The 23,450-nt window shown below is 47.5% G+C and overlaps 3 protein-coding genes across 3 annotated transcripts; 2 read left to right on the top strand and 1 right to left on the bottom strand.

Annotated features, from left to right (window-relative positions):
• Positions 1-8,971: 8,971 nt before the first annotated feature.
• Positions 8,972-11,326, top strand: LOC127760756 (uncharacterized). The gene has a single exon (XM_052285055.1). The coding sequence runs from the start codon at positions 9,460-9,462 to the stop codon at positions 11,023-11,025; it is 1,566 nt and encodes a 521-aa protein (XP_052141015.1). The 5' UTR covers positions 8,972-9,459; the 3' UTR covers positions 11,026-11,326.
• A 1,032-nt stretch (positions 11,327-12,358) lies between these two features.
• Positions 12,359-15,871, bottom strand: LOC127760755 (heat shock 70 kDa protein 4). Its single transcript, XM_052285054.1, has 2 exons — positions 15,506-15,871; positions 12,359-14,276 (listed from the first exon to the last, which is right to left on the bottom strand). Exons 1-2 carry the CDS (start codon positions 15,714-15,716, stop codon positions 12,541-12,543), a joined length of 1,947 nt encoding a protein of 648 aa, XP_052141014.1. The 5' UTR covers positions 15,717-15,871; the 3' UTR covers positions 12,359-12,540.
• Positions 15,872-20,141: 4,270 nt separating this feature from the next.
• On the top strand, positions 20,142-21,237 carry LOC127763106 (osmotin-like protein). Its single transcript, XM_052287721.1, has one exon. It carries the CDS (start codon positions 20,258-20,260, stop codon positions 20,999-21,001), a length of 744 nt encoding a protein of 247 aa, XP_052143681.1. The 5' UTR covers positions 20,142-20,257; the 3' UTR covers positions 21,002-21,237.
• The last annotated feature ends 2,213 nt before the right edge of the window (positions 21,238-23,450 follow it).

Below are 23,450 nucleotides of genomic sequence, written 5' to 3'. Positions count from 1 at the left end.
ATCTTTCCAAGGATGGGCAGACTTCACAAAGTCTAGTAGATTTTTGGAAGAAAAACAGATATAGGCAAGTTTGGGTTCTCCTATAACTAAAAGCTCTTCCAAATAGATTTTTTTTCAGATTCTAAAAGGTTATAGTTATACAATGTGAAAAATAAACTCGAAATCAAAATCATATTTTCCTAGTCTCACCAGCTAGATTTTCAACGGGTACTTCTAGCTCCTTCGAAAAGTGCAATCGTACAACATTTTTTAAAACCAATCATCTAAGGATTTTGTAGCCACAAAAAGAAAGTAACGCGTCGTGTTCTTCATCGCAGTACTTCTCAGATGAGGAAATAAAAGAGAGGCCGCGCAGAAAGGAGGCACGCTTATTTGTTGACGCCTAGACTTTTTAGGGTGGTTGTTGTTGCGGCATCCAACCATCCACCATCGATCGACTAGTTGTTAGACAATGCACACATATTTACAGATCGTCACATGTTTTGTCGTCGGTTTGCCGGTCATGGCGAAAAGACACAAGGCTTGATTTGGGCGATGTATCTGTCCCGCGGTTACGCGAGCACGCATGCACGCACGACGACGACGCGAACCTAACAATCACTGCATTGGCATTGCTTCTCCTGATGCACGCGATATGGCCTATGGGTACTAGGGGTCTGTTTGTGAAGGTTAAAATTATGAGAAATAACTAGTCGGTAGTTAGTTTCTGAGAATTTGAAAAGGTTAGGTTTCTCAGCTTCTAACTTTTAAGTAATTCATTTTCTGAATTCTATAACTACAGTTTTTCATAATCTAGATTAAAAGCTAAACTGTTTGTGAGAGATTCTGATTCTGGAAGAAATTGCAATAGCTAGAAGCTAGACCAAGCTGAAGCCAAAACATCGCAAAAGTCTAGTGCTCACTAGTCTCACATCTGAAATATGCGATGGACCATTTAAAGGTTTGCTTTTCAGTGTTTGCTTAGTTCTATCCAGGAGTTTCAGGCTTTCAGCTTGGGGTTGGGATTGAGGAAGGGAAATTGTGTATTGAGATAGCGACTAATTCGTGTTCCTTGCTGAAAACTGCCGATACCAGCAATGCTTAGAATTAACTATTGTCTTCAGCATATGTGCAGACGTCTAAATAGTAGTAGTAGTAGTACATTTTGAGGAAGATCTGAACAGATAATACCAACGTATCTGTATGAAGTTGCTCATATGCTTCCCAAAGAGAATAACAAAAGAGACATCAATGCAGCTAACATCGAGCTATTCGACCAGATGCAGCTTATAAACTTTCCATCAGCAAGAGACCAAACGACATTTTAGGACTGAAGAGTTTCACATGGATCGGTTACTCTGTGATCCACAGGAAAGAGCAGACAAGTGGCCAGGCAGCCATCTGCCTGACAAAAATTTGTCGACAATCAGAAAGTGTGAGGGGGAAAAAAAGGTTTATTATTTCTGCTTTGTACAGAAGTTGATGGATTTTAAAAACAGCACGAAAGATTCCTTCAGATCTCCATCATTTCTGGAGTTCTTTTGCATGCCAGACAGCTAGAGGGCTCCTCAATCATGTTACTAAAATAAAGACTAATCATGTGCCGAGCTTATGCACAAGATATTATAGTCTACTACTAGTTCGTGCCGTTCACTGTCTGATATGTTTCTGCTGGTTTCCTGTAGTGAACTAGTGATGAAAAGCCATCTTAAAATACCTTTTCCCCGCAAAATCAAAATACATTAAGTGTGGGAAAATTTGCAACTGGCCCTTTCTTCTGTTCACTAAAATATCAGAACGTCCTGGACCGCTATCCTGCAAAGAAGACATGCACATGAACTGATCAAGCCTGGTCTTTCCGAGAGAAAAGAAGATGAAAAGAGAGAGAAAAAAAAGTCGCTGACAGATGACGACCAGAGATCAAAGTGATAAAGGCCTCGCGATCTTATCAGATCTAAGACAAGTGGTTATAGTACAGAATTATTGCAGCGTAGCCAGTACAAGAAGCAGGGACGTTACGCCGCTTTTTGCAGCACCTGAACGGTGTAGCTGAGGTTGATCACTCCTCTCCTTCGTAGTGGCGGAGAGCGCGACCCATGCGGCTGCACCTGTCCCAAGCTTTCAACTTGGGTGGCGCTGTGCGAGAGAGATTCTTCCCTCCATACCCACAGCCACCCACTCCCACCCTCCCAATAATGTCCATATAAAATAGGATGTAGGCTATTGATCAGTGGCTGATACGTGGGTCCAGACTCAACATAAGTGTATGCTACTGCACCAGTCCTAAATACAATTCCACTGAGAAAATAGGAGTAACGGCCATCACGAACATGAAAGCAAAAGAAAAGATGGAGCATGATCGCAACAAGGCCTGGCGAGCGAGTCATTTTTTTCCTTTTTAAAACTCATGCATTTATTTATATAAAGTAGATTAGAAACATAAAATACATGAGTTGTTACAGTGCTACTGGGACACTTCCAGTTTTGCAAAGAAGCCCCTTGTGAATGGGCAAATTACACTTTTGCCCAACAATTTGCAAAAAAAAAAAAACTTAAAAAGAATTGAAAAAACAATCAAATCCTTCTTCTTTGGTCTTCGTCACCGATGGAAAATATTTGGAGCTCACTTCCGGTGGAGTGTGAAATCAGGTGAGTTGCATGAGGTGGCGCCATTACTCGATCCCTGAAGAGGCCTCCCACACGTGGAGGTTACGACGTTGACGAGCAAAATGAAATATTAGCAACACCAATTGAGATTTACACCATTGTTCTCGAGAGAAATCAGTAAAAAAACACAACTATTCCAAAGATTACAGCCAGATGTATTTCACCGCAAAAAAGGCAAGAGGCGTACCCGGTTGAGGCCCCCTTGGCGCAACCTGAAAATTTTAGCCACCAAGTGAAAATTCGTCGCCAGGGATCAAGCATAAGGCCCCTTCCTTGGAAAGACCTTGCCGGAGATGTTTATGTAGGCAGGCGATACCTCTCTTTGTACAGATCTGGAGGCGCCCTAGGTAGTACCCAGGAGAAGAGGCCTAGCGATGGAGTAAATCGCCTCTGAGAAGAAGCCCGACAACGCTCACCCAGATGCCGAGACAAGGACGGCCAACGCCAACAACCACCTCGAGAACCAAAAGGAAAAAGACCACGGGAAAAACCTGAATCAACAGGAGAAGAGGGACTTGACCCCTTTCCCGGTCTTCATCGGCGAGAAGCCACCTTAGGCCGGAGGAAAGAGAGAGGAGTAGGGAAGTGGAAAACTTTACTGTAGCAAGTATTCGCGAGAGGTCTACTGAGAGGTCCGCCACGCCTGTTGTGCTCACTCCAAATTTTCCAAGCCCGGTGAGCGAGTCATACGTGCGTTTCAGTGTCATCATTTTTCTTAAAAAAAACGCGTGGCCTTTTTGCTCTCCTCTACTGTTGTTCGTGAGTGTACCTCGCTACGATCAAGGCCGGCCCTAGGGCTATGCAGCCGAGGCGACCGCCGGGGGCCCATGATGGTCGGGGGCCTATGATGGTGGAGGGGCCAACACCTAATACTAGTAGTCTAGTACCTGCCTATTGTCTATCTGGAAGCAGAAACGTCCGAGAGACGATAGGAGTTGTAGCGTCGTCGGCAACTCGGCAGACGACATCGCATCGCACAGGGCACAACCGCACAAGCGCACAACATCGTCGACTTGTTCTTGATGATTTTGCATCAAGAAATGCTCGAGAAGTATTTTTTCATGAGAAATAATGGATATGATGCGATTCTATTCTTCATTAAGGTAGTGATATTAGTTCCAAGGTACAAATTTGATCAACTTTATTTTTCGATAATTACCAGACATGTTAAAATTTAATATATGGATGTATTTGTTTTGCAAGTAAAATTAATTAGTGTCTATATATATCATAAAATTTTTTATATAGCTTAGAGGACCCATCGTGATGAATTCGCCTAGGACCCTCAAAATCATAGGACCGGCCCTGGCTACAATGCCAGTAGGTTTTCTACTAGTGCTCATCAGTAATTCAGGATGATAGGTTAATCGTACACGCTAGTACTTGTGGAAAAATAAAAACGAGGATCCTGAGAATCTGATCCCAGACAGCCCATCAGTTTGCATCTGAACCAACATATGAGACCTGAGTTTTGCAACCAGTTGGCCGAGCCAAATCGAATTTCTCAGTTGAATCACGTCTTACTTTGACCTAAGCAGCAGTGTACTAGTGTGCTCGTAGAGTTGTACGGCCCTCTTCTGAATTTTCTCAGTTGGTTAGCAAATTCAGTCACTATGATCGTCAGTCAAGACATGGCACTTATAAAATTTCTTCCGGTTAGAAACAGTCATGAAATGCAGAAGACGTGGTGAAGTGCATGTGCCATTTGCATCGAGAAACAAAGAAAACTTAAACTGCCACCAGCAGTGCACACCACTCTGCCGCTCAGCATCAGCTAGTATCCGGGGGAGCTCTCTTCTGAAGCTTCCATGCAAGCCACATCACGCTTGCACTTGCCGTAGCCTTGTGCCGTTCTGCTGCCCTCACAAACTCGGACAACGCCACCGGCAATAATACTACAGGCTACAGCTTCCCACTTGTCTTGTTGTGTTCGATCTGTGTGTGCGCTGAACAGAGCGAAACAGAACACGGCAACAGTTGAGACTTCAGATCGACCAAGCAAAAAAGAGAGAAAAGAACAAGGAGGGGAAATAATGGAAGGAAACGCACCGCACCACCGCAACCGCTGCTGTCTGTTCGATCTGCTTGGGGGCTTGTTCATTCAGAGAGAGACCTGCACTTTTCGCTTTCGCATTGGGCGCTTTTGGGGGCAATCATTCGTGGGGTTTTTTCTTCTCAACGAAAACCACCGGCAACAGCGGCAATTATGGGCATCGAAATTATATCGGGCCTAGCCGGAGTGGACGACGTGTCGTTTTCCCACTCTCGAGCGCCATCGCCACACACAGTGTGATATGTGTGCGATACAGAGACCGCTTGAGCACGTCGTGCGAGTGCGACGTCCATCCCAGCGTGCTCTGCTCCGGCCACTTTCTCGCCGGCGACCCGGCACTAACAGTCAGCGGCACACAGGTAGCAGCAAATGTTAACTGCAAATCGTTCTGTTCCCAAGTGGAAGAACTTTGAACATCTTTTTTCCTAATCTGAAATTTATTAGTATAGTTCATCTCCAAGTGGAAATAAACATGCATTGCTTTGCCGGAACGGGTAACCGGCTGCCAACCGACGAGCCGAGTTACTACATTGTTGACAAAATCAGTGTGCTCAAGTGCTCAACTGATGATACTGATACGCTGCCGAACGCCGAATTGCCGATAAATTTTCTGGGTTAGGCCGGGTTTAGTTCCTAACATTTTCTTCAAACTTTTAACTTTTCTATCACATCAAAACTTTTCTACACACATAAACTTCTAACTTTTTTATCATATCGTTTCAATTTCAATCAAACTTTTAATTTTAGCGTGAACTAAACACACCCTTAGACCTTGTTTAATTCCCAATTTTTTCTTCAAACTTTCAACTTTTCTATCACATCGTTCTAATTTCAACCAAACTTCTAATTTTAACGTGAACTAAACAAAGGTTCGCCTCCCCCACTGCCAGCCGCGCGCGCAAGCAGCCGAGAATCTCGACACCCCACGAACTGATCGAGCGAATGCAAAATGGAGAGATCGGAATCGGACGTTGGTCGTTGGGCCATATTGCAATGCGCCGAGGCGCGTCGCCCTGTTCAACACCTGCCCACTTCGCGCAGCCGAGACAGCCACACGTGCAGTTTACTAGCCTTGGCGCCGAGCGCTGAGCACGGCTGCACGATTCAGCTCAGCACCCACCGTCGTTCACCGATCAATCGGCTAGACGACTTTTCACTGGAGTAATCACAGAGGACAGAACCTCCCCTAGGAACACCATAGCTGCAAGAGGATGATAAGCTCGTCGGCATCATTGTACAAGTATTTAACCTTCATATTTCTTTATTGTACAACTAGATACGTGGGTTGTAGCTGGGACTTGTGGTGCACGCATGGTAAGTTATTGTTTAGGTTAACGAGACTATGGTGGTTTCAAATTGGAGGAGAGCTCTTACTATTATGGACTAAGGTTGTGTTCGTAGTCGAAGGTTGTGAACTTTAGCTCCCCACACACAAAACAAAAGTGATTAAGTAGCGTATTATTAATTAAGCATTAGTCAGAATAAATTTAAAATAGATTAATTTGATTTTTTAAAACAACTTTTATATAGATTTTGTTTTTTCAAAAAACAACGTTATCAATTTGGGAGGGAAATATACATGCGGTAAAAAAAAATCCACCCTAAAAGCTACTCCCACCACAGGATTAGACATCTAATCCGCCATTTTCCTGCCAGGGCCTATATATAATGCGCTCAATTATGAGCAAAAAAAATTGCTAACTTGGCATGTGGCGATGAGCTCACGCACGGTATTTTTCTCAGTTATCACCGTGTGTTTGGTTGAGAATATATTTGGGACCACCAAATCTTGTTCGCTCTAGAAAGTGCGTTTTAATAGTCGTTTTTAGGGGTTATAATTCAGACGACTAATGATGTACTATCCACGAACGATAGTCCAATGAGGATGCATATTGTGGCACAAAGTACAATAATTCACTCAACTTGGATAGGGAGGCCTCTAATTAATTATATGGGGCAGAATTTACTACCTTGCTAACAAGGGAATTTACAGGGTAACACGTGACACGTCATCGATGAGGTAATACAGAGGTAAAATCATATATTATCATGCATTGAGAAGACTGAAGATTGTGACGGGAGAAAGATGCATTTCAACCTACATTGGAGCCCACTAAAGCTGAAGCAAGCAAAAATTCCTTTATTTTCTTCCTTTGTTGTCAGGAGAAAATGATTTTTTTTTTTACTAAAATACCACAATTGGTTAAGTGTGCGTGGTTTTCTTTGTTACGCTAGATTAAACTAATCGTAGAATAAATTTAACGAAGCATAATAGATGCTCACACAATTAAGTATTGAAGGAGTGCATATTTTCTGTTCAAATTAAGAGTAGGGTTAAAGTACAAAAGATATAACACTAAAAAAGAAGAGGAAAAATGCGAGTGGTAAAGCCGTTTGTGGGGGGTTTATAACTTATAAATGATGCAAGGTTTTTCTAAGATGGAATTGGAACCATCGCTATCAGACAAGCACCAGCTTCAACAGGCCAATCTCCAATCTAATCCACCTTTACGACATTCAAATGACGAACTTTCAATAACAGGACACAAATTTAATCATATCATAAGTTGATTGTGTTATTAGCGCAAAGGCCCACCACTTCTGTTCTACTCTACCAACCACCATGATAAGAGAGAAATCAGAGATGCGATAGGTTGCTTTAGTTTTTCCTCTTTGATAAATAAACGAGCAAACAGCCTTGGCTAGAGAGTACAGAGATAAGCTCGTCAAGTCAAACATGAATGCCGCTACATTTCAAACCTTGGTGGGACCTAGCGATATCCTAACAACCAAAGCAAATAATTCTCTTGTGTGTATATAGTTGGGCAACATATCCTATGCACACAGGCCCTCACATGTACACACGTGTACACCAACTAAAAAATGTCACCAAAAAATCTAAAAAAAATCATACACATACTTTCAATTGTATTACACCTAGGGTTAAAATCTTAACGTCAAATTCATTATATTTTAGCCGTAACAAAAAAACAAAAAATCTGACAGTTTTAAGGTTGCAATTTTATCAGAATTTTATCTTTTTTGTTATTCTCTATGTAGAATGAATTTGAAGATGTGACTTTGCACGTAGATGTAATACTATTGGAAGTACATGTATGAATTTTTCTAAAATTTTTTGTGATAATTTTTAGTTAGTTTACACGCGAGGATCTGTGTGTATAGGATACGCTTCAATATAGTTGAGTAACTATGTTAAGCATCCCACTTGCCAAATGACATCTTAGGAGTACTAATCTATTGGCGCTGTAGCAGTACCACAGAAACATGAAACCGTGTGCTTATCATGGCTAAATAATGCTCTAACGCTCTGTTTGGAATATATGATTGTTGAAAGCAAAACATAGGAGATTTTTTTAAGGTCTAGTGGCAAAAACAGGAGTTTTTCAGCTGTTAGAGATCAAATAAAAAACTTTCCTATATACGGTGTACTTATCACAGTTAGTCCATCTAGGAAAAAATTACATGGAAATCATTTGGACAGATGCGCCAAACAACCCGATAGATCGACAGCAGATGAACGGCAAGCAATGCGAGTCTATCAACCCTAACCTTGATATTACCAGACCCTCTGCCACAAGAAGAAGAATCGCCACAAAGATACTAACCTTGATAAGATGTCCGAACGCCACGCTGATTTGACACGCAATTTCGGTCGTTTTTGTGGCTAAGCAACCTGGTAGTAGTAGTAGATCAAGCACGCAGCCTTTGCCTCCAATCCATAGACAGCGATGGCTGCAGTGAAACTTCGCAAGTAGAGTAGTAGCAGTAGAAAGAATCGCGCTTTGCTGAAAGGCTGAAAGCAATGTTGGAGAAGGGGAGGAGAGAGGGGAGGGGAGGGGACAAGTATCGCGGAACCTGACCCACCAAATAGAAGTTGCATAGTGGTGGGTGGTGGCCGCGCTGCTGCGCGGTGGGTCGCATCTGTTGCACCGGAAAAGGCACCCACACGGGGAAGATCCGGGAAAGCTCTCGTTAAACGCCGCCCGGCCATCACCTCACCGTCTAGACACTGTGTGATAAAAAGCCGAACAACCGAGACGAGAAGTTAACCGTGTTTGGTTGGGTAGATAACTAGATTGAGTCTGTTTGGCCGGTTTTTGCACTAAGCTAATCACGGTTTAAAACAGACGGGGTTGGCTTGTGCCCTAACGGCGTGAGAGGCGTGACGGGCGGCGCCGTCGTCGTCGTGTTCGGCCGCATCCGGTGGAGGGCGCTTCCGGATCTGAGAGGCCATTATAAGCGGTCGCCCCCACGAGTAATCTCCTCTTCCCCTTTTCTCCCACCTCGCCGCGCACCCCTCCCCTCCCCATGTCCTCGCCTTCCTCCCCGCGCTCTTGCTCCCGCAGCTTCACGCTTCCCCCGCACTAGTACAGACTCCTGATGGTGGTGGAGGTAAACCTCGGCGGCTAACCCATCGTCCACCGCGCGCGGCGGCTCTGTTTTTGGTTTGGGCGGCATTTTGGTCTCCTTGGGGGTGTGGATTTGGGTTGGGGGGGGAGGAGAGCTGGGTGAAGATTTGTGGCGGAAACTGTTGGGGGGGAATTGATGGTGGGATTCATGGAGTGCGTGCACGATTGGTTGCTGTGGGACGCCGTCCTGGAATGCGGAGGGATCCGGAGGCCACCGATTAGATAGCGGCCGGGGGAGGAGGGAGAGGAGAGGAGAGAGGAGCAGGCGGTGGCAGAGGCGGAGGCCGTCGCCATTAGCACCAGTCACCCCGAGGCGCGAGTCACCAAGCCATGGGGGAAGACCTCGTCACCACCCTGTCCATGGAGAACGGCGGCGGTGGCGGTGGCGGTGGCCACCACAGCCTCTGCACCCTTCTCTCCATGGATCCCGCCGGCCACCTCGACGACCGCGCCGTCGGGGTCATGGTGCAGCCCCGCATCGGGGACGGCGCCGGGCGCGCCCACGCCGTGTCGCTCTCCGGCGCGCATCCGCCGGACATCAACCAGCCGTGGCAGACTGACCTCTGCGACATGCTCGACGTCAACCTCGGCCCGCAGATTCAGGTGTACGACGCCGAGGCGCTCGCCGTGCTGAGCAGTGCCCCGAAGGCTGGGAACCGCAAGGCCGCCAAGCGCGGGGACAGCATCTGGGGCGCCTGGTTCTTCTTCACGTTCTACTTCAAGCCCCTGCTCGCGGACAAGTGCAAAGGCAAGGTCACCCGGGATGCCAACGGTGTGTCAGGGTTTGACAAGACGGATCTCCGGCTCGACATGTTCATGGTGCAGCACGACATGGAGAACATGTACATGTGGGTCTTCAAGGAGCGGCCGGAGAATGCCCTTGGCAAGATGCAGCTGAGGAGCTACATGAACGGGCACTCCCGCCCTGGTGAGCCGCAATTCCCGTTCAGCGTTGACAGGGGATTTGTGCGATCACACCGGATGCAGCGCAAGCACTACCGTGGACTCTCAAACCCACAGTGTATTCATGGAATTGAGGTGGTGAGATCACCAAATCTTGCAAGCATAACTGAGGTAGACAGGAGGAGGTGGGTGGAGCTTACAGGGAGGGAGCTCAATTTCGCAATCCCGCAGGAGGCCTGTGATTTTGGGACATGGAGGACTATGCCAAACACAGAGATTGAGCTTGACAGGCCACATCCTGTCATGAAGGGCAACGTTCATCAACACCCAAAGAAGCTGCTTAATGGATCTGGCTTGAATTTGTCATCACCCTCCAATCACTCAGGAGAAGATGGCATGGATCTCTCCCCAGTTAGCAGCAAGCGCAGGAAGGAGGTGTTTCCGCATGCCATGGATGAGGAATGCTTCTTGCCACTCAACTCTTGCGGCGAGAGGACACAACAAGATGTGGAGATGCATTCAGTAGTGCAGCCTTCATGGCAGCACGAATTTTCTGGGGTGATGAAAAAGGCTCGCGGGCCTGTGACTGCCGCCAAGTCGATTTATGAAGATGACCAAGGCTACTTGATAATGGTCAGCTTACCATTTGTTGATCAGCAGAAGGTGAAAGTTTCATGGAGGAACAGTCTTACTCATGGTATAGTAAAGATCCTTTGTGTTAGTACAGCCCAGACGCCATACATCAGAAGGCATGACAGGGTATTCAAGCTTGCTGATCCTATGCCTGAGCACTGCCCTCATGGGGAATTTGTCCGTGAAATACCTCTAGCAACTCGCATCCCTGAAGACGCTAAGCTAGAAGCATACTTTGATGAGGCCGCTGCAGTGCTTGAGATCATGGTTCCCAAACGTGGAAATGAGCCAGAAGAACATGAAGTAAGAGTCTCTATGCGCCCCCCTCACCTTGCAGCTAACGATCTACTCCTGACATAACCAGTGGAAGGTCTATCAACCATATAGTCTTGTTTCTGACCACCAGATCAATGCCCAAACATGGCTGAGAAGGTATGAGCATGACTGTGTTGGGAGTTTTGCTTTCTGAGTATTTGTCGTACTGCACTAGGCCTCTTCAGCGAAGTCTGCTGAAGGCTACTCAGTTTGTTCTAGTATGTTATGATGGGTGTCTTTTTAGCCCTCATGCTCTTCTCCTTTGTAGAATATGGCTAGATTGCTTTTTCTAGAATTTGTACTGTGTTGAATTAACCAGAAATAAATTGTCTGAATTACTATTCCATTCTTGGATCATGGATTGTGGGTGTTTTGTTTAGCACTAAGATATGATTTGTGGGTAAGAACCTAGTTGCATGTGTCATGTGCCAATCAACACAGGAATGGGCATATGCAGGATTGCCTTGATCTTCTCCTGCAGAGATACGTTGAATTCTAGCAGTTAGATGGTCTTTTTGGATATGGTAGTATAGGTTGTGAGATGGTGAACATTGCTGCGGGTCTGCAGAGTATATGCGCGCCCAAGAACTCACTGAATGCAACTCTTTATAGGATTATACTAAAGGAGAAGTAGTTCATCTTCCAATTAGGCTTGCAAATTCGAAAGCAGCTGACTACAGAAGCCAACCATGATTTGGTAGAGCTCAGCTGTGTCAAACCGTCAAGGACACTCTGATACAGCAGTGAATTGTAGATCGGCAAAGAACTTGTGAATAGCAGCAGTGAAAACCTATACAACTGCCTACAAAATTTGTTTAAACTAAACTATGGCACTAATCTTAGTCAATCTCAAAGATTTTTTTTTTGTGTGTCGATTCCTAAAACAAGTCGGCATTTTGATTGATATTTCCCTTAGGTTTAGAAACATGAAACGGACGTGCAATTCGCCTATTGCTCCTAAAATTTGGGTGACTCCCTACCCCTAGAGTTTGGGTCAATCAGGTCAGGGCAGAATTGCGTTGCATATCAAAAGAAGCTGAATTCATTTGTGTTGGTCGCAGCCGCAAAAGATTGATTTGATCCTGTTTTGAAGAATAAAGGAAAAGAAAACAGCGTCTCAAAATTGGTCCTGTTTTGAGGAATAAAGGTAAAGAAAACAGTAGCAACTGGCTAATCCTCAGTGTGAGGAAGAATGGAAAAAAAAAAAAAAGAAGACAGAACTCGCTAGTCATTGCATCCCACCAACTTTAACTTTGTCTGACGAAAAGATAAGGGCAAGAGAACAAACTTGCGGCTAATCCTCTGTCTGAAACTGCGACCGAACGAACTCGTGAAGCAGGCAAGCCTCAAGCCGCACAAAAAGAGAGAGACAGAGCGATTTAGGTCAAAGCTTAAACTATTTCAGAGCAAGTTCAGGTAAAACCATACGGCGATACACACTTCCAAAAGCTTCATCGCACGAAACTCTCGACGGCTAAAAAACAGGGGATCACACGACGCCAGCCACATCACACGGTTCAGACTCCCTTCCAGCCGGAATCACGTAGGACCACCACCAGCTTAATCGACCTCCTCGATCTTGGGGCCTGCACCGCTGCCACCCGCCGGCGCGTCCTCGTCCATGCCAGCGGCGCCGCCCATGTCCGCGCCGGCGCCCTGGTACATCTTCGCGATGATGGGGTTGCAGATGCTCTCCAGCTCCTTCATCTTGTCCTCGAACTCGTCCGCCTCCGCGAGCTGGTTGCTGTCGAGCCAGTTGATGGCGCCGTCGATGGCGTCCTCGATCTTCTTCTTGTCGTCCGCCGAGAGCTTGGAGGCGATCTTGTCGTCCTTGATGGTGTTCCTCATGTTGTAGGCGTAGTTCTCGAGCGCGTTCTTGGCGTCCACCTTCTTCTTGTGCTCCTCGTCCTCCGCCTTGTACTTCTCCGCCTCCTGCACCATCTTCTCGATCTCCTCCTTGCTCAGCCTGCCCTTGTCGTTGGTGATGGTGATCTTGTTCTTCTGCCCGGTGGTCTTGTCCTCGGCAGAGACGTTGAGGATGCCATTGGCGTCGATGTCGAAGCAGACGGTGATCTGGGGCACGCCGCGGGGAGCTGGAGGGATGCCGGAGAGCTCGAACTTGCCCAGCAGGTTGTTGTCCTTGGTCCGGGCACGCTCACCCTCGTACACCTGGATCAGGACGCCAGGCTGATTGTCGGAGTAGGTCGAGAACACCTGCTCCTTCTTGGTGGGGATGGTGGTGTTCCTCGGGATGAGCACGGTCATGACACCTCCTGCTGTCTCGAGCCCCAGCGACAGCGGCGTGACGTCGAGCAGAAGCAGGTCCTGCACCTTCTCGTTGCCCTCGCCGCTGAGGATGGCGGCCTGGACAGCGGCGCCGTATGCCACGGCCTCGTCGGGGTTGATGCTCTTGCACAGCTCCTTGCCGTTGAAGAAGTCCTGAAGCAGCTGCTGCACCTTGGGGATGCGGGTGGAGCCGCCGACGAGCACGACGTCGTGCACGCTGCTCTTGTCCATCTTGGCGTCGCGCAGGCACTTCTCCACCGGCTCCATGCACTTGCGGAACAGGTCCATGTTGAGCTCCTCGAAGCGAGCCCTGGTGATGGTCGAGTAGAAGTCGATGCCCTCGTACAGGGAGTCGATCTCAATGGTGGTCTGTGCGGTCGACGACAGCGTGCGCTTGGCGCGCTCGCAGGCCGTGCGCAGCCGGCGCAGAGCACGCGGGTTGCCGCTGATGTCCTTCTTGTTCTTGCGCTTGAACTCCTGGACGAAATGGTTCACCATGCGGTTGTCGAAGTCCTCACCACCAAGGTGAGTGTCACCAGCAGTGGCCTTCACCTCGAAAATGCCCTCCTCAATGGTGAGCAGCGACACATCGAACGTGCCACCGCCAAGATCGAAGATGAGCACGTTCTTCTCGCCGGAGCTGGTGGCCTTCTTGTCAAGACCGTAGGCGATGGCCGCGGCGGTGGGCTCGTTGATGATGCGCATCACGTTGAGGCCGGCAATGACACCGGCGTCCTTGGTGGCCTGCCTCTGCGAGTCGTTGAAGTAGGCCGGCACCGTCACCACGGCGTTCTTGATGTTGGAGCCGAGGTAGGCTTCAGCGATCTCCCTCATCTTGATGAGCACCATGGAGGAGATCTCCTCGGCGGAGAACTGCTTCTCCTCGCCCTTGTACTGCACCACAATCATAGGCTTGTCGCCGGGGCCAGGGATGACCTTGAACGGCCACAGCTTCATGTCGCTCTGCACGGACGGGTCGGAGAACCGCCTACCTATCAGTCGCTTGGCATCTGCATTCAAAATTGAACGAGATTATGAGTCAGATTGTTCAATTGAATTCATATGAAAATTCAGCTTACAGGTAAAGCAGAGCACAGCAGGCATGACAAGCAGTAAAGCCAGCTTAAAAATTCATCTTACAGGTAAAGCAGAGTACAGCAGGCATGACAAGCAGTAAAGCTAGCTTAATTTATCAATCAGTAAGCAATGTACTAATACAAATTGTGGGTATATATTTCGCTCAAAGCAAATTCCACGAGAATATGAGTTGCCTACTCCCTGTGATTTACCACCGCATTACTAACTAGCCAACAAGCAGAATTTCCAGACGAAAATTCCATAGAACAAAATGCACCACTGCAAAACAAATTGTGGGTATATATTTCGCTCAAAGCAAATTCCACGAGAATATGAGTTGCCTACTCCCTGTGATTTACCACCGCATTACTAACTAGCCAACAAGCAGAATTTCCAGACGAAAATTCCATAGAACAAAATGCACCACTGCAAAACAAATTGTGGGTATATATTTCGCTCAAAGCAAATTCCACGAGAATATGAGTTGCCTACTCCCTGTGATTTACCACCGCATTACTAACTAGCCAACAAGCAGAATTTCCAGACGAAAATTCCATAGAACAAAATGCACCACTGCAACAAAATGTAACATGTACAACTAGCAAATTGTTCAATTCAATCTCTTGACAACTAGCAACTCCTATCAATTTCAATGTTCAACCATTCAAGTACAGACCCTGAGAGTTGCAGTAAATGCATGATACTTGTTTAATATAATCCTTATTCTTTGGTTTTATGAGATTAGCAATTTAGCACACCCAAACAGAGCATAGATACAATGTTTAAATTGTTCAGTTCAATCTCTTGACAACTAGCAGCTCCTATCAATTTCTTGACAACTAGCAACTCCTATCAATTTCAATGTTCAACCATTCAAGTACAGACCCTGAGAGTTGTAGTAAATGCATGATACTTGTTTAATATCATCATTATTCTTTGGTTTTATGAGATTAGCAATTTAGCACACCCAAACAGAGCACAGATACAATGTTTGTCTTCGTTTCGGAGTGAAATCAACATCAGCGCCCAGGAACATCTTAATAACGAATGCATCCAGCCATCCAGATGACAGTTCAATCTAGATTCGAACTAGAGCGTGCAAAAGGACTAGTAACAACGATAGCTCAAAAAAAAATAAGGAAGAAATAGCAGGAGCACGTACCGAAGACGGTGTTGATGGGGTTCATGGCGACCTGGTTCTTGGCGGCGTCGCCGATGAGCCGCTCGGAGTCGGTGAACGCGACATACGACGGCGTGGTGCGGTTCCCCTGGTCGTTGGCGATGATCTCCACCCGGTCGTGCTGCCACACGCCGACGCACGAGTAGGTGGTGCCGAGGTCGATGCCGATCGCCGGGCCCTCTCCCTTCGCCATCTCGCACGAACAGGAAGATCGAACAGTGGAAAAGAAAAATCCGACGGGAACAAACCAAACCTGATGAGATCTCGAGATCTGATGAGATTGTTGCGAGATTTCTTCGCCTTGCGAGCTCGGAATTCTTTTGCAAAGAGTTGGGGGACGGAGGCGAGGGGGAGTGGTTTTATTGGGGTTGAAGGTGTTTCGAGAATGTTCGGGGTGCGCCAATCTGGGACGTTGGATTGAGATCGGATGGGAGTTCTGGAAGGGTCTGGATGGTACGCAGAGGCCACCGCCAGCGCCAGGAGGGGAGAGTGGGGTCGTCGGCGGGTGACACGAGTTGGTGAGACCCTGCCCTCCGTGACGTTGAACAGTCCAGTATGTTCTACAGTTAACGGGTTTGTTCTGTGGACTTCTATCATGCCCGCAGCCCAACCGTTGGTCGGGCAATTTTTAGATGGGCCTGAGAATATGCTCGTGCACGAGGGCCTTGAAAAGCGTAATGGACTAAGAGTAGACCAAAACCCAAACATAGCAGGCCTCTGCCCAGATGGACAACCAACACCCACTTTTTCGCGGCCCAAAATAAACCAGCCGATAAAATAATAAGTCCACTTTGACACCCTTAATTAGTGGTCGGATCTTATTCGCATCCCTCAACAGTAATATCAGAAATCTTGACCCTCCAACTATTAAAATCGATGCGATTTGACTCCCTTAACAGTTTTCATGGTGTTTTTCACTGGCGTGGCACGTTAACTTGGCCCTTCCGCCAATTAAGAATGTGGAGCCCACGTGTCATTCTCTCTCTTCTACCCTTACCCCTCTCGATCTCCTTCCTCTTCCCAATTCGGGATTCGGCCCTTCTTTCTAGCCGGCTTCAACACAATGGCGGTGACAACGCCCCCCCCCCCCCCCCCCCCCCCCCCCGCCGCGCTTGCATTTGATGCCCACTCCACTAGCCTTCCCTTGGCATGCACCATCACCTCACGCTTGTTGTGCGCCTCCATGTCGTCTAAGTCGCCGAAGTCGAAATCTGACATGGTTGCCCCCAGCCAAGAACGGCTTGGGGTGGGGCGGGGGGAGGTAGGGGGAGGGGCGATGGCTTGCCAGCGTCATGGGTGTCCGTGGAGGAGAGGAAGGGGTGGTGCACCAACTCATCGCAGCTCCATCGCTTGCCGGCGTCACGGTGGAGGCACTTGTTGAGGAAGTCGCGGCACGAGTCAGAGACGCACACTGGGAGCTTAGGGGTCTTCCCGTCGAACCCGATGAGGAAGAGCAGCTTGCCAACCTCGCAGGTGCTGCGAGCTCTGACCACGTCTACTTCCCGTTGAGCAGCTCCATTGTTGTGTAATTGAGGGACCACATGCTGTTTTGGTTTGATGGTGTCGCCAAGGGAGGGGGTGGAAGTACCTCCCCGTGGCAAGCTAGTGCAGAAGGGGTCGGGGAGAGAGAGGAGAGCCCACCACTGTCGCTGTTGTTACCCATTGTTGTCCTGCCATTCTGCTACTGTCAGCTGTCGTCCTGCTACACTGGGTGTCAAGAAGAAGAAATGGGGAAAGAGACGTTAGTAGAGAAAGAAGATGATATATTGATCCGAATTAAATTTGAAAATATATTGTTCATTCATTTTTTTTTTAGAAATATCCGGGATGTAAAATCTTTTGCACAAATATACCATCAGTCTCGCACAACCGTTGCACGAAAATGACGCGGAAAAGATATTGCGGCCGGTATCACGCAGTGAAAATGCGAGACCGCGCGATGCGGTATCGCGCGTGAACGATCTCGCTCAATCAATCAGTGAGACCGCTCAAGCAAACAGCGATACCGTGCCTTGTCGATTTAATTAGCGTCAGGATAATTAATCACTTATTATTACTAATTAATTTTTAATTAAGTAATTAATTACTAATCAAATGGAGCCCATCGGACAGTGTCACTGGTTGCTTGAGCGATCCGCGAGACCGCGCTGTCGACGTTTGATGTCGCGATTCCGGTATTTGCATAGTATGGGGATCGTTGGTGCTAGGGTATACGCGAGACTGAGGTAAAAGAGACAGAGACGAAGATTTTTATACAGGTTCGGGCCCTTGAATTGTCAGGTAACAACCCTACATCCTGTTGGCCAAAGCCGGTCGTTGATCTTATTCACCATAATCACACCAGTACAATATTTGGGGTAGCCTATCTAACTGTTATCGACATGGCGATCTGAAGATCTGACTCGTAGTCGATAACAGGGTAGTCTTCCTCCTCGAATCTGTGCCCGGCGAGATCAGAGATAACGCTTTCGTCTCTCCTAATAGTATTCAGAGACACCGTAGGGGACTAGCCGTGCTTATCCGTGAAGTCGATATCCGGCGGCTTGTCTTAGCGTATGTTGGCTTGTATGTTGTGGCTTCTGTTGTTCCGTGTATGTTGATTGTGTTGGGTGTGTCCCCTCTCCTCATAGGGGGTCTTGTATTTATACACATAGGTGTCCCCTTGTCCAAATAGAACTAGGGAAACCAATATGGATACAATCCGAGTAGTCCTTGTCGTTCCATGTGGAACTCTGGTTGTCTTTCCTTATCCGGAACTCCTCCTATATCCGCAGGTTGTTTCCGTATAGGATATGGTATGTGGTGGGTCCTGCCGAGATTTAGTCAACTACTATTAGGTATGTGGTATCCATAACCCTGACACGCGCGGTCTCGCGTCGTTGCCGCACGAGATCGCGCGATACCTTCCGCGACATCATTCCCATGTCATTTTCACGCAACGGTTCTGCGACACCGACGGTATATTTTTGCACAAGTTTTTACATCCCGAATATTCCTGAGAAAAAATTGAATGAACAATATATTTTCAAATTTAATTCATATATGGATCCCACTTTATTTTTCAATACATTTGATGTCTGGGTTACCACTTGGATATTATGTTAGCAAAAACCGCTCTCAAAACAACTGAGAGAGACATTTTAAACGATTTTAATAATAGTTGAAGGAGTGGTTATATCCGGTTTTACGGCTGAGAGGGACGGTTAGCCGGTTAGGAGAGTCCAAGCGGATAAACGAACAAATCTACGGTGTTGATTAGGAACCGTATGCACCACGGCCCAGCTCTGGCCGGCCGGCCGTGCGGTGCGCGAAACACAAACGCCGCCGGACCTCGTCCTCCGATCCCGCACCGCGCACGACGGAAGCCTCCGCCGGGTGCTGTTTACTTGGAGGACTCGCACGCACGGTGTCAGTAGCACGGCATTCCTCTGTCGGCACCCCTACCGCTCAGGTTCAGTAGCTGGCAGCCTGGTAACAAGTTTCTTCTTGGAGCGCGCTTCATGCTGCCCAGTTTTTACAGATACCGAGCAGTGCCATTTCAGCTCCTAGTGGTAGCATCACTCAATCCGGGTGACCACTCCCGACATTACCAACAAGCACATGGGCTATGTCGTTACGAACTTAAGATCCGAACAGATGAACCCCGCGGGGCTTGCGAAGGCAAAGGACTTGAGTACGGGAGTTTCATTAGCCGACGAGATATACGTACAGCGTCTAGTCTTACTCAGACGGACATGGACGAAGCCACCAAGGGCTACCCAGCCAGCATGCGTCCAAGTAAACATCAGAATGAAAGCGAGAGTTTTCGGAAGTTAGCGTCAAATTAAACTGCAATCCGCGCTAAGATGGGGAGTAACAAAGTGTAGTAGCCTGACAGGGGGAGCACTAGGATAACATGTGGGGGCAGAGGAGTACACGGCTCAATGTGAAAAAAGAACCGAAAAGGCAGTAAAAAGCAAAAACAAAGCGAAAGCGATCCCGGTGTTCAGGCTTTCAGCACGATGGCATGATATCGTCCACGTCGCAGGCGTATTGCGCTTGGCAGATTCCCCTGGAGCGCCAGGGAACCCGAGGTGGAGAACAACGGAAGAACAGTGTGTGAGAAAGCTGGTACGTCTCCTCCCTCGTATCCAATCCAGTGGACTACCCTTGTTTGCCCAATGCCAGTCCTATGTCTGTGTCTCTGTCTGCCATGCTTATCCACAGGTCACGAAGAAAAATACCGCATTGCCATATTGGCATGGGCCATGATGGTCCATGGAGGTGGAGGTGCCTTGCTATAGGATTATTGCCAGGAAGGCAACACCGGCCGGCCACTACCCTCGGTTCTCGCGGATTATTACCGTTTTCTTCCCGCTAGGTGTAAAATGGCCCGATGCTAGCTTTGCATTTGCTCGGATTGTTTGTGAAAAGCTGCTTTGAGAAAAGAAGTTTAAGGATAGGTAACTTCGAGATAACCTTCTCGAATGATACCATTCCAAGAAGATAAGTCCTGAGTCATGAAAATGCAAATAGTTTTTCCAAGTTTTGATAAACCCATTCAGAATTTAGAAGTTCTCCACAAAAAAACAAGCCACCTTCCCTCTGTGTTATACTTGGACATGCCAAACCACGACAACAACAATGGCACCACGTCGCCTATAAAAACCCCCTAAAACCCCTGACCTATCACCACCACCACCACCACTCCATTACAGTCTGCTCATTAGCTCGAGACCTGGTCAGCTCGCCGCCATGGCTTCTGCCAAGCTGCTTCTCCTGGTCGCCACCTCGCTCCTGAGCTGCGGCGTCATCCTCGCCGACTACGCGCCGATGACGCTGACCATCGTGAACAACTGCCCATACCCGGTGTGGCCAGGAATCCAGGCCAACTCCGGCCACGACGTCCTCGAGGGCGGCGGCTTCTTCCTCCCGGCGCTCTCCCACCGCTCCTTCGCCGCGCCGGCCCACCCTTGGTCCGGCCGCATCTGGGCGCGCACGGGCTGCACTGGCGCCGGCGCGCAGCTCCACTGCGCCACGGGCGACTGCGGCGGGCGGCTCCAGTGCGCGGGCCTCGGCGGCGCGGCGCCCGCGACGCTGGCGCAGGTCTCCCTCCACCACGGCAACGACCAGACCTCCTACGGCGTGAGCGTGGTGGACGGCTTCAACGTCGGGCTGTCGGTGACCCCGCACGAGGGCCGGGGCAACTGCCCCGTGCTGGCGTGCCGCAAGAACCTGACCGAGACCTGCCCCAGCGAGCTGCAGCTGCGCACGCCGGCGGGGAGCGTCGTGGCGTGCAAGAGCGGCTGCGAGGCCTTCCGCACCGACGAGCTCTGCTGCCGCAACATGTACAACAGCCCGCGCACCTGCCGCTCGTCCAAGTACTCGGAGTTCTTCAAGCGCGAGTGCCCGCAGGCCTTCACCTACGCGCACGACAGCCCGTCGCTCACCCACGAGTGCGCCGCGCCGCGCGAGCTCAAGGTCATCTTCTGCCACTAGAATCCAGCGCGCCAAGGCGTACTCGGTAGGATCCCTTCCGGGGTGTCTGTGACTGTGTTCTAATGTTCGATTAGCTCGCGGGTTTAGATGCTGGAGTCGTTACTTACGTTCGATTAGCCCGTAATCGGTGTGCTGCTGCTTGTGTTGGCTGCAGGGATGTCTGTGACTGTAATGGTGTTACTGCCAGGTTTCCAGCCTGAAATAACATGTTCCTAGTGTGTTCAGATGTTTACAAACATGCTCCACTATTGGAAACTGTTTTAACAGTTCGAGTGGACGCTCACCCGTTTATTGCATGTCATCTAAATGGCTATGAAAAATTTTCGAAAAAATTGACAAGATAGATCAACATGTAATATATCACTCCACAAACATGCAAATTCAAATTCAACTTTTACAAGTTATAACAAAAATAACAAATTTAATTGTAAATATATATATAGTAATTTAAGTTTGGTTTGAACTTGCATGTTCTCACTGAAATTCTGAAAGGCACGTCCTTATCTCCGCCACCATCTCTGGACTCGACTGCCGGCTGCCGCAACCTTGAATAGTACTTCTATAGTTCTATGCAGGGCTAAACTTTAGCCACTCTTTTAAAAACATAAGTCTCAAGATTGAGAGAGACTAGTTTAGTCCCTAAACATAAGTACCATAGATTGCTGAAAAGGCGCAATCTCCTAATCGGTTTTTCACTTTAAAAAAAAGTACCACGTTACTGGCACGCGAGATGCAGTAAAATGGCACGGCACCAACTCAAGGAGTACCCCAAGCCCCAGACCCTTTCCCTGTATGCCCCTTCTCTCTGGCTCTGCTTCTGGTAACGGGCTCGTCTTGTACCTTTCTCCTTTTAAACTTTTCTTGCCTATTGGCGCTGCCGCTCTGCCTTTTCAGGTAGCGCATTGGATTGTTTCTCTGCGTCTTTGGCGCCTCTCTGCAGTAATTTTGGCTGGTCCTAGACCCCTAGTCTACTCCTACTAGTCCTACATCACATATGCACATTTCTAAAATTTTGTTAGCCTCATTTTACTTGAAATATGGAACACCAACAACATTTGACACAATAATTGGCACCTTCTGAACAAATAGCCAATGTGTTTTTACTAAGGAAAGTAGAGCTTCCAGCTTGCAACAAGGATGAATGTAATCATGTTTGTCGATATCACAATTTAAATCCTTTTTTTACACAATGGGATAAACCTGGCCTTTACATCCAATTGGATGTATACAACCCAATCACGATTTATTTCCTAGTACCTGATGAAAGAAAGATTTAAAATCTGATGGATGGTAGCATGGAGCCATACATCCTACTGCTTTACGTATTGATAGTTTGTTTAGGATAAGAAATTAAAGAGGGTAGCGTTGTGCTCTCTTTTGAAACCCGAATAATCACCCTAGTATCATGATCTGATGAACCCTGGTCTCCAAACATTGGATTGATCAAACAAGTGTATAAGCTTGGTCCATCCTCTTTTCAAGTTGATGGTGAGGGTCAGCTTTAAGAGCATGTATAATAGCAGGCTATAAGCCAGCTGCAAACATATTTTAAGAAGATAAATAAGGAGAGAGAAGAGCAGTGGGCTACAGATTTGTAGCCAGCTGTAGTACGAACTTCAAGATGCAGTGTGTGTATGACATGTGGGACCAGTTATTGATAGTGTAGTATGTAACTATTGTATGAATGAGCTACTAGATTGGCTATAGATGAATTGGAGCTAGTAGTTGGCTATACGATTAAACTTGCTCTATGAGCAAGTATAATAGTAGGCTATAAGCCAACTATAAGCTTATGTGGAGGAAAGAGAATTTGAAAAATGGAGAGGGTTGGCTTTCATGCAAGAGCTAGCTATTCACATACTTCAAGATAAATACATTAAATGCACAGGTGAGAGATAGAGAGAGGAGGAGAAAAAAAGAGATAATCTTATAGCTCATTTACTATACATGTTAACTCTAATATAAGCTATAAGCTCATAGTTGGCTCTATTATTAAACTTGCTCTAAGAGCAGGTACAATAGCAGGCTATTAGCCAGCTATAAACTTATTTTAATGATATAAACGATGAGAGAGAAGAGTAGCGGGTTACAGATCTGTAGCTAGCTGCAGCACGGACTCCAAGACACACTGTGCGTATGACAGGTGGGACCATATATTAATAGTATAGTAAACAATTATTGTATGAATTGGTTATTAGATTGGCTATAGATGAATTGGAGCTATTAGGGGGCTGTACAACTAGACTTGCTAGTGTCTAAGGCAGTGCGTGGGAAGAGGTGAAAGGTTAAGCATGGCGTGACTTGCTAGTGTCTAAGGCAGCACTCTTTTTCCTGTAGCAAAGTGTACCACTAGTAGCTTACACTTTACATTGGTATCAGGCAGCCGCAAGTCGCTAGTGTCCATGAAATGGGATAAGCACAGTGAGTAGTGCCATTAGCAAACGGATTG

This window comes from Oryza glaberrima, chromosome 1 (genome assembly GCF_000147395.1).
Source record: "Oryza glaberrima chromosome 1, OglaRS2, whole genome shotgun sequence".
Classification (NCBI taxonomy): Eukaryota; Viridiplantae; Streptophyta; class Magnoliopsida; order Poales; family Poaceae; genus Oryza; species Oryza glaberrima.
Note: the sequence above shows the minus strand (reverse complement) of the source record. Positions and strands in the feature narration are given on the sequence as shown.

Bases quoted from the DNA above. Each gene is read 5' to 3' on its own strand.
- LOC127760755 (XM_052285054.1), bottom strand. From the start codon at position 15,716: ATGGCGAAGGGAGAGGGCCCGGCGATCGGCATCGACCTCGGCACCACC. The intron at 14,277-15,505 runs GTACGTGCTCCT...TTTTGAATGCAG, and splicing joins CCCCATCAACACCGTCTTCG to ATGCCAAGCGACTGATAGGT.
- LOC127760756 (XM_052285055.1), top strand. From the start codon at position 9,460: ATGGGGGAAGACCTCGTCACCACCCTGTCCATGGAGAACGGCGGCGGT.
- LOC127763106 (XM_052287721.1), top strand. From the start codon at position 20,258: ATGGCTTCTGCCAAGCTGCTTCTCCTGGTCGCCACCTCGCTCCTGAGC.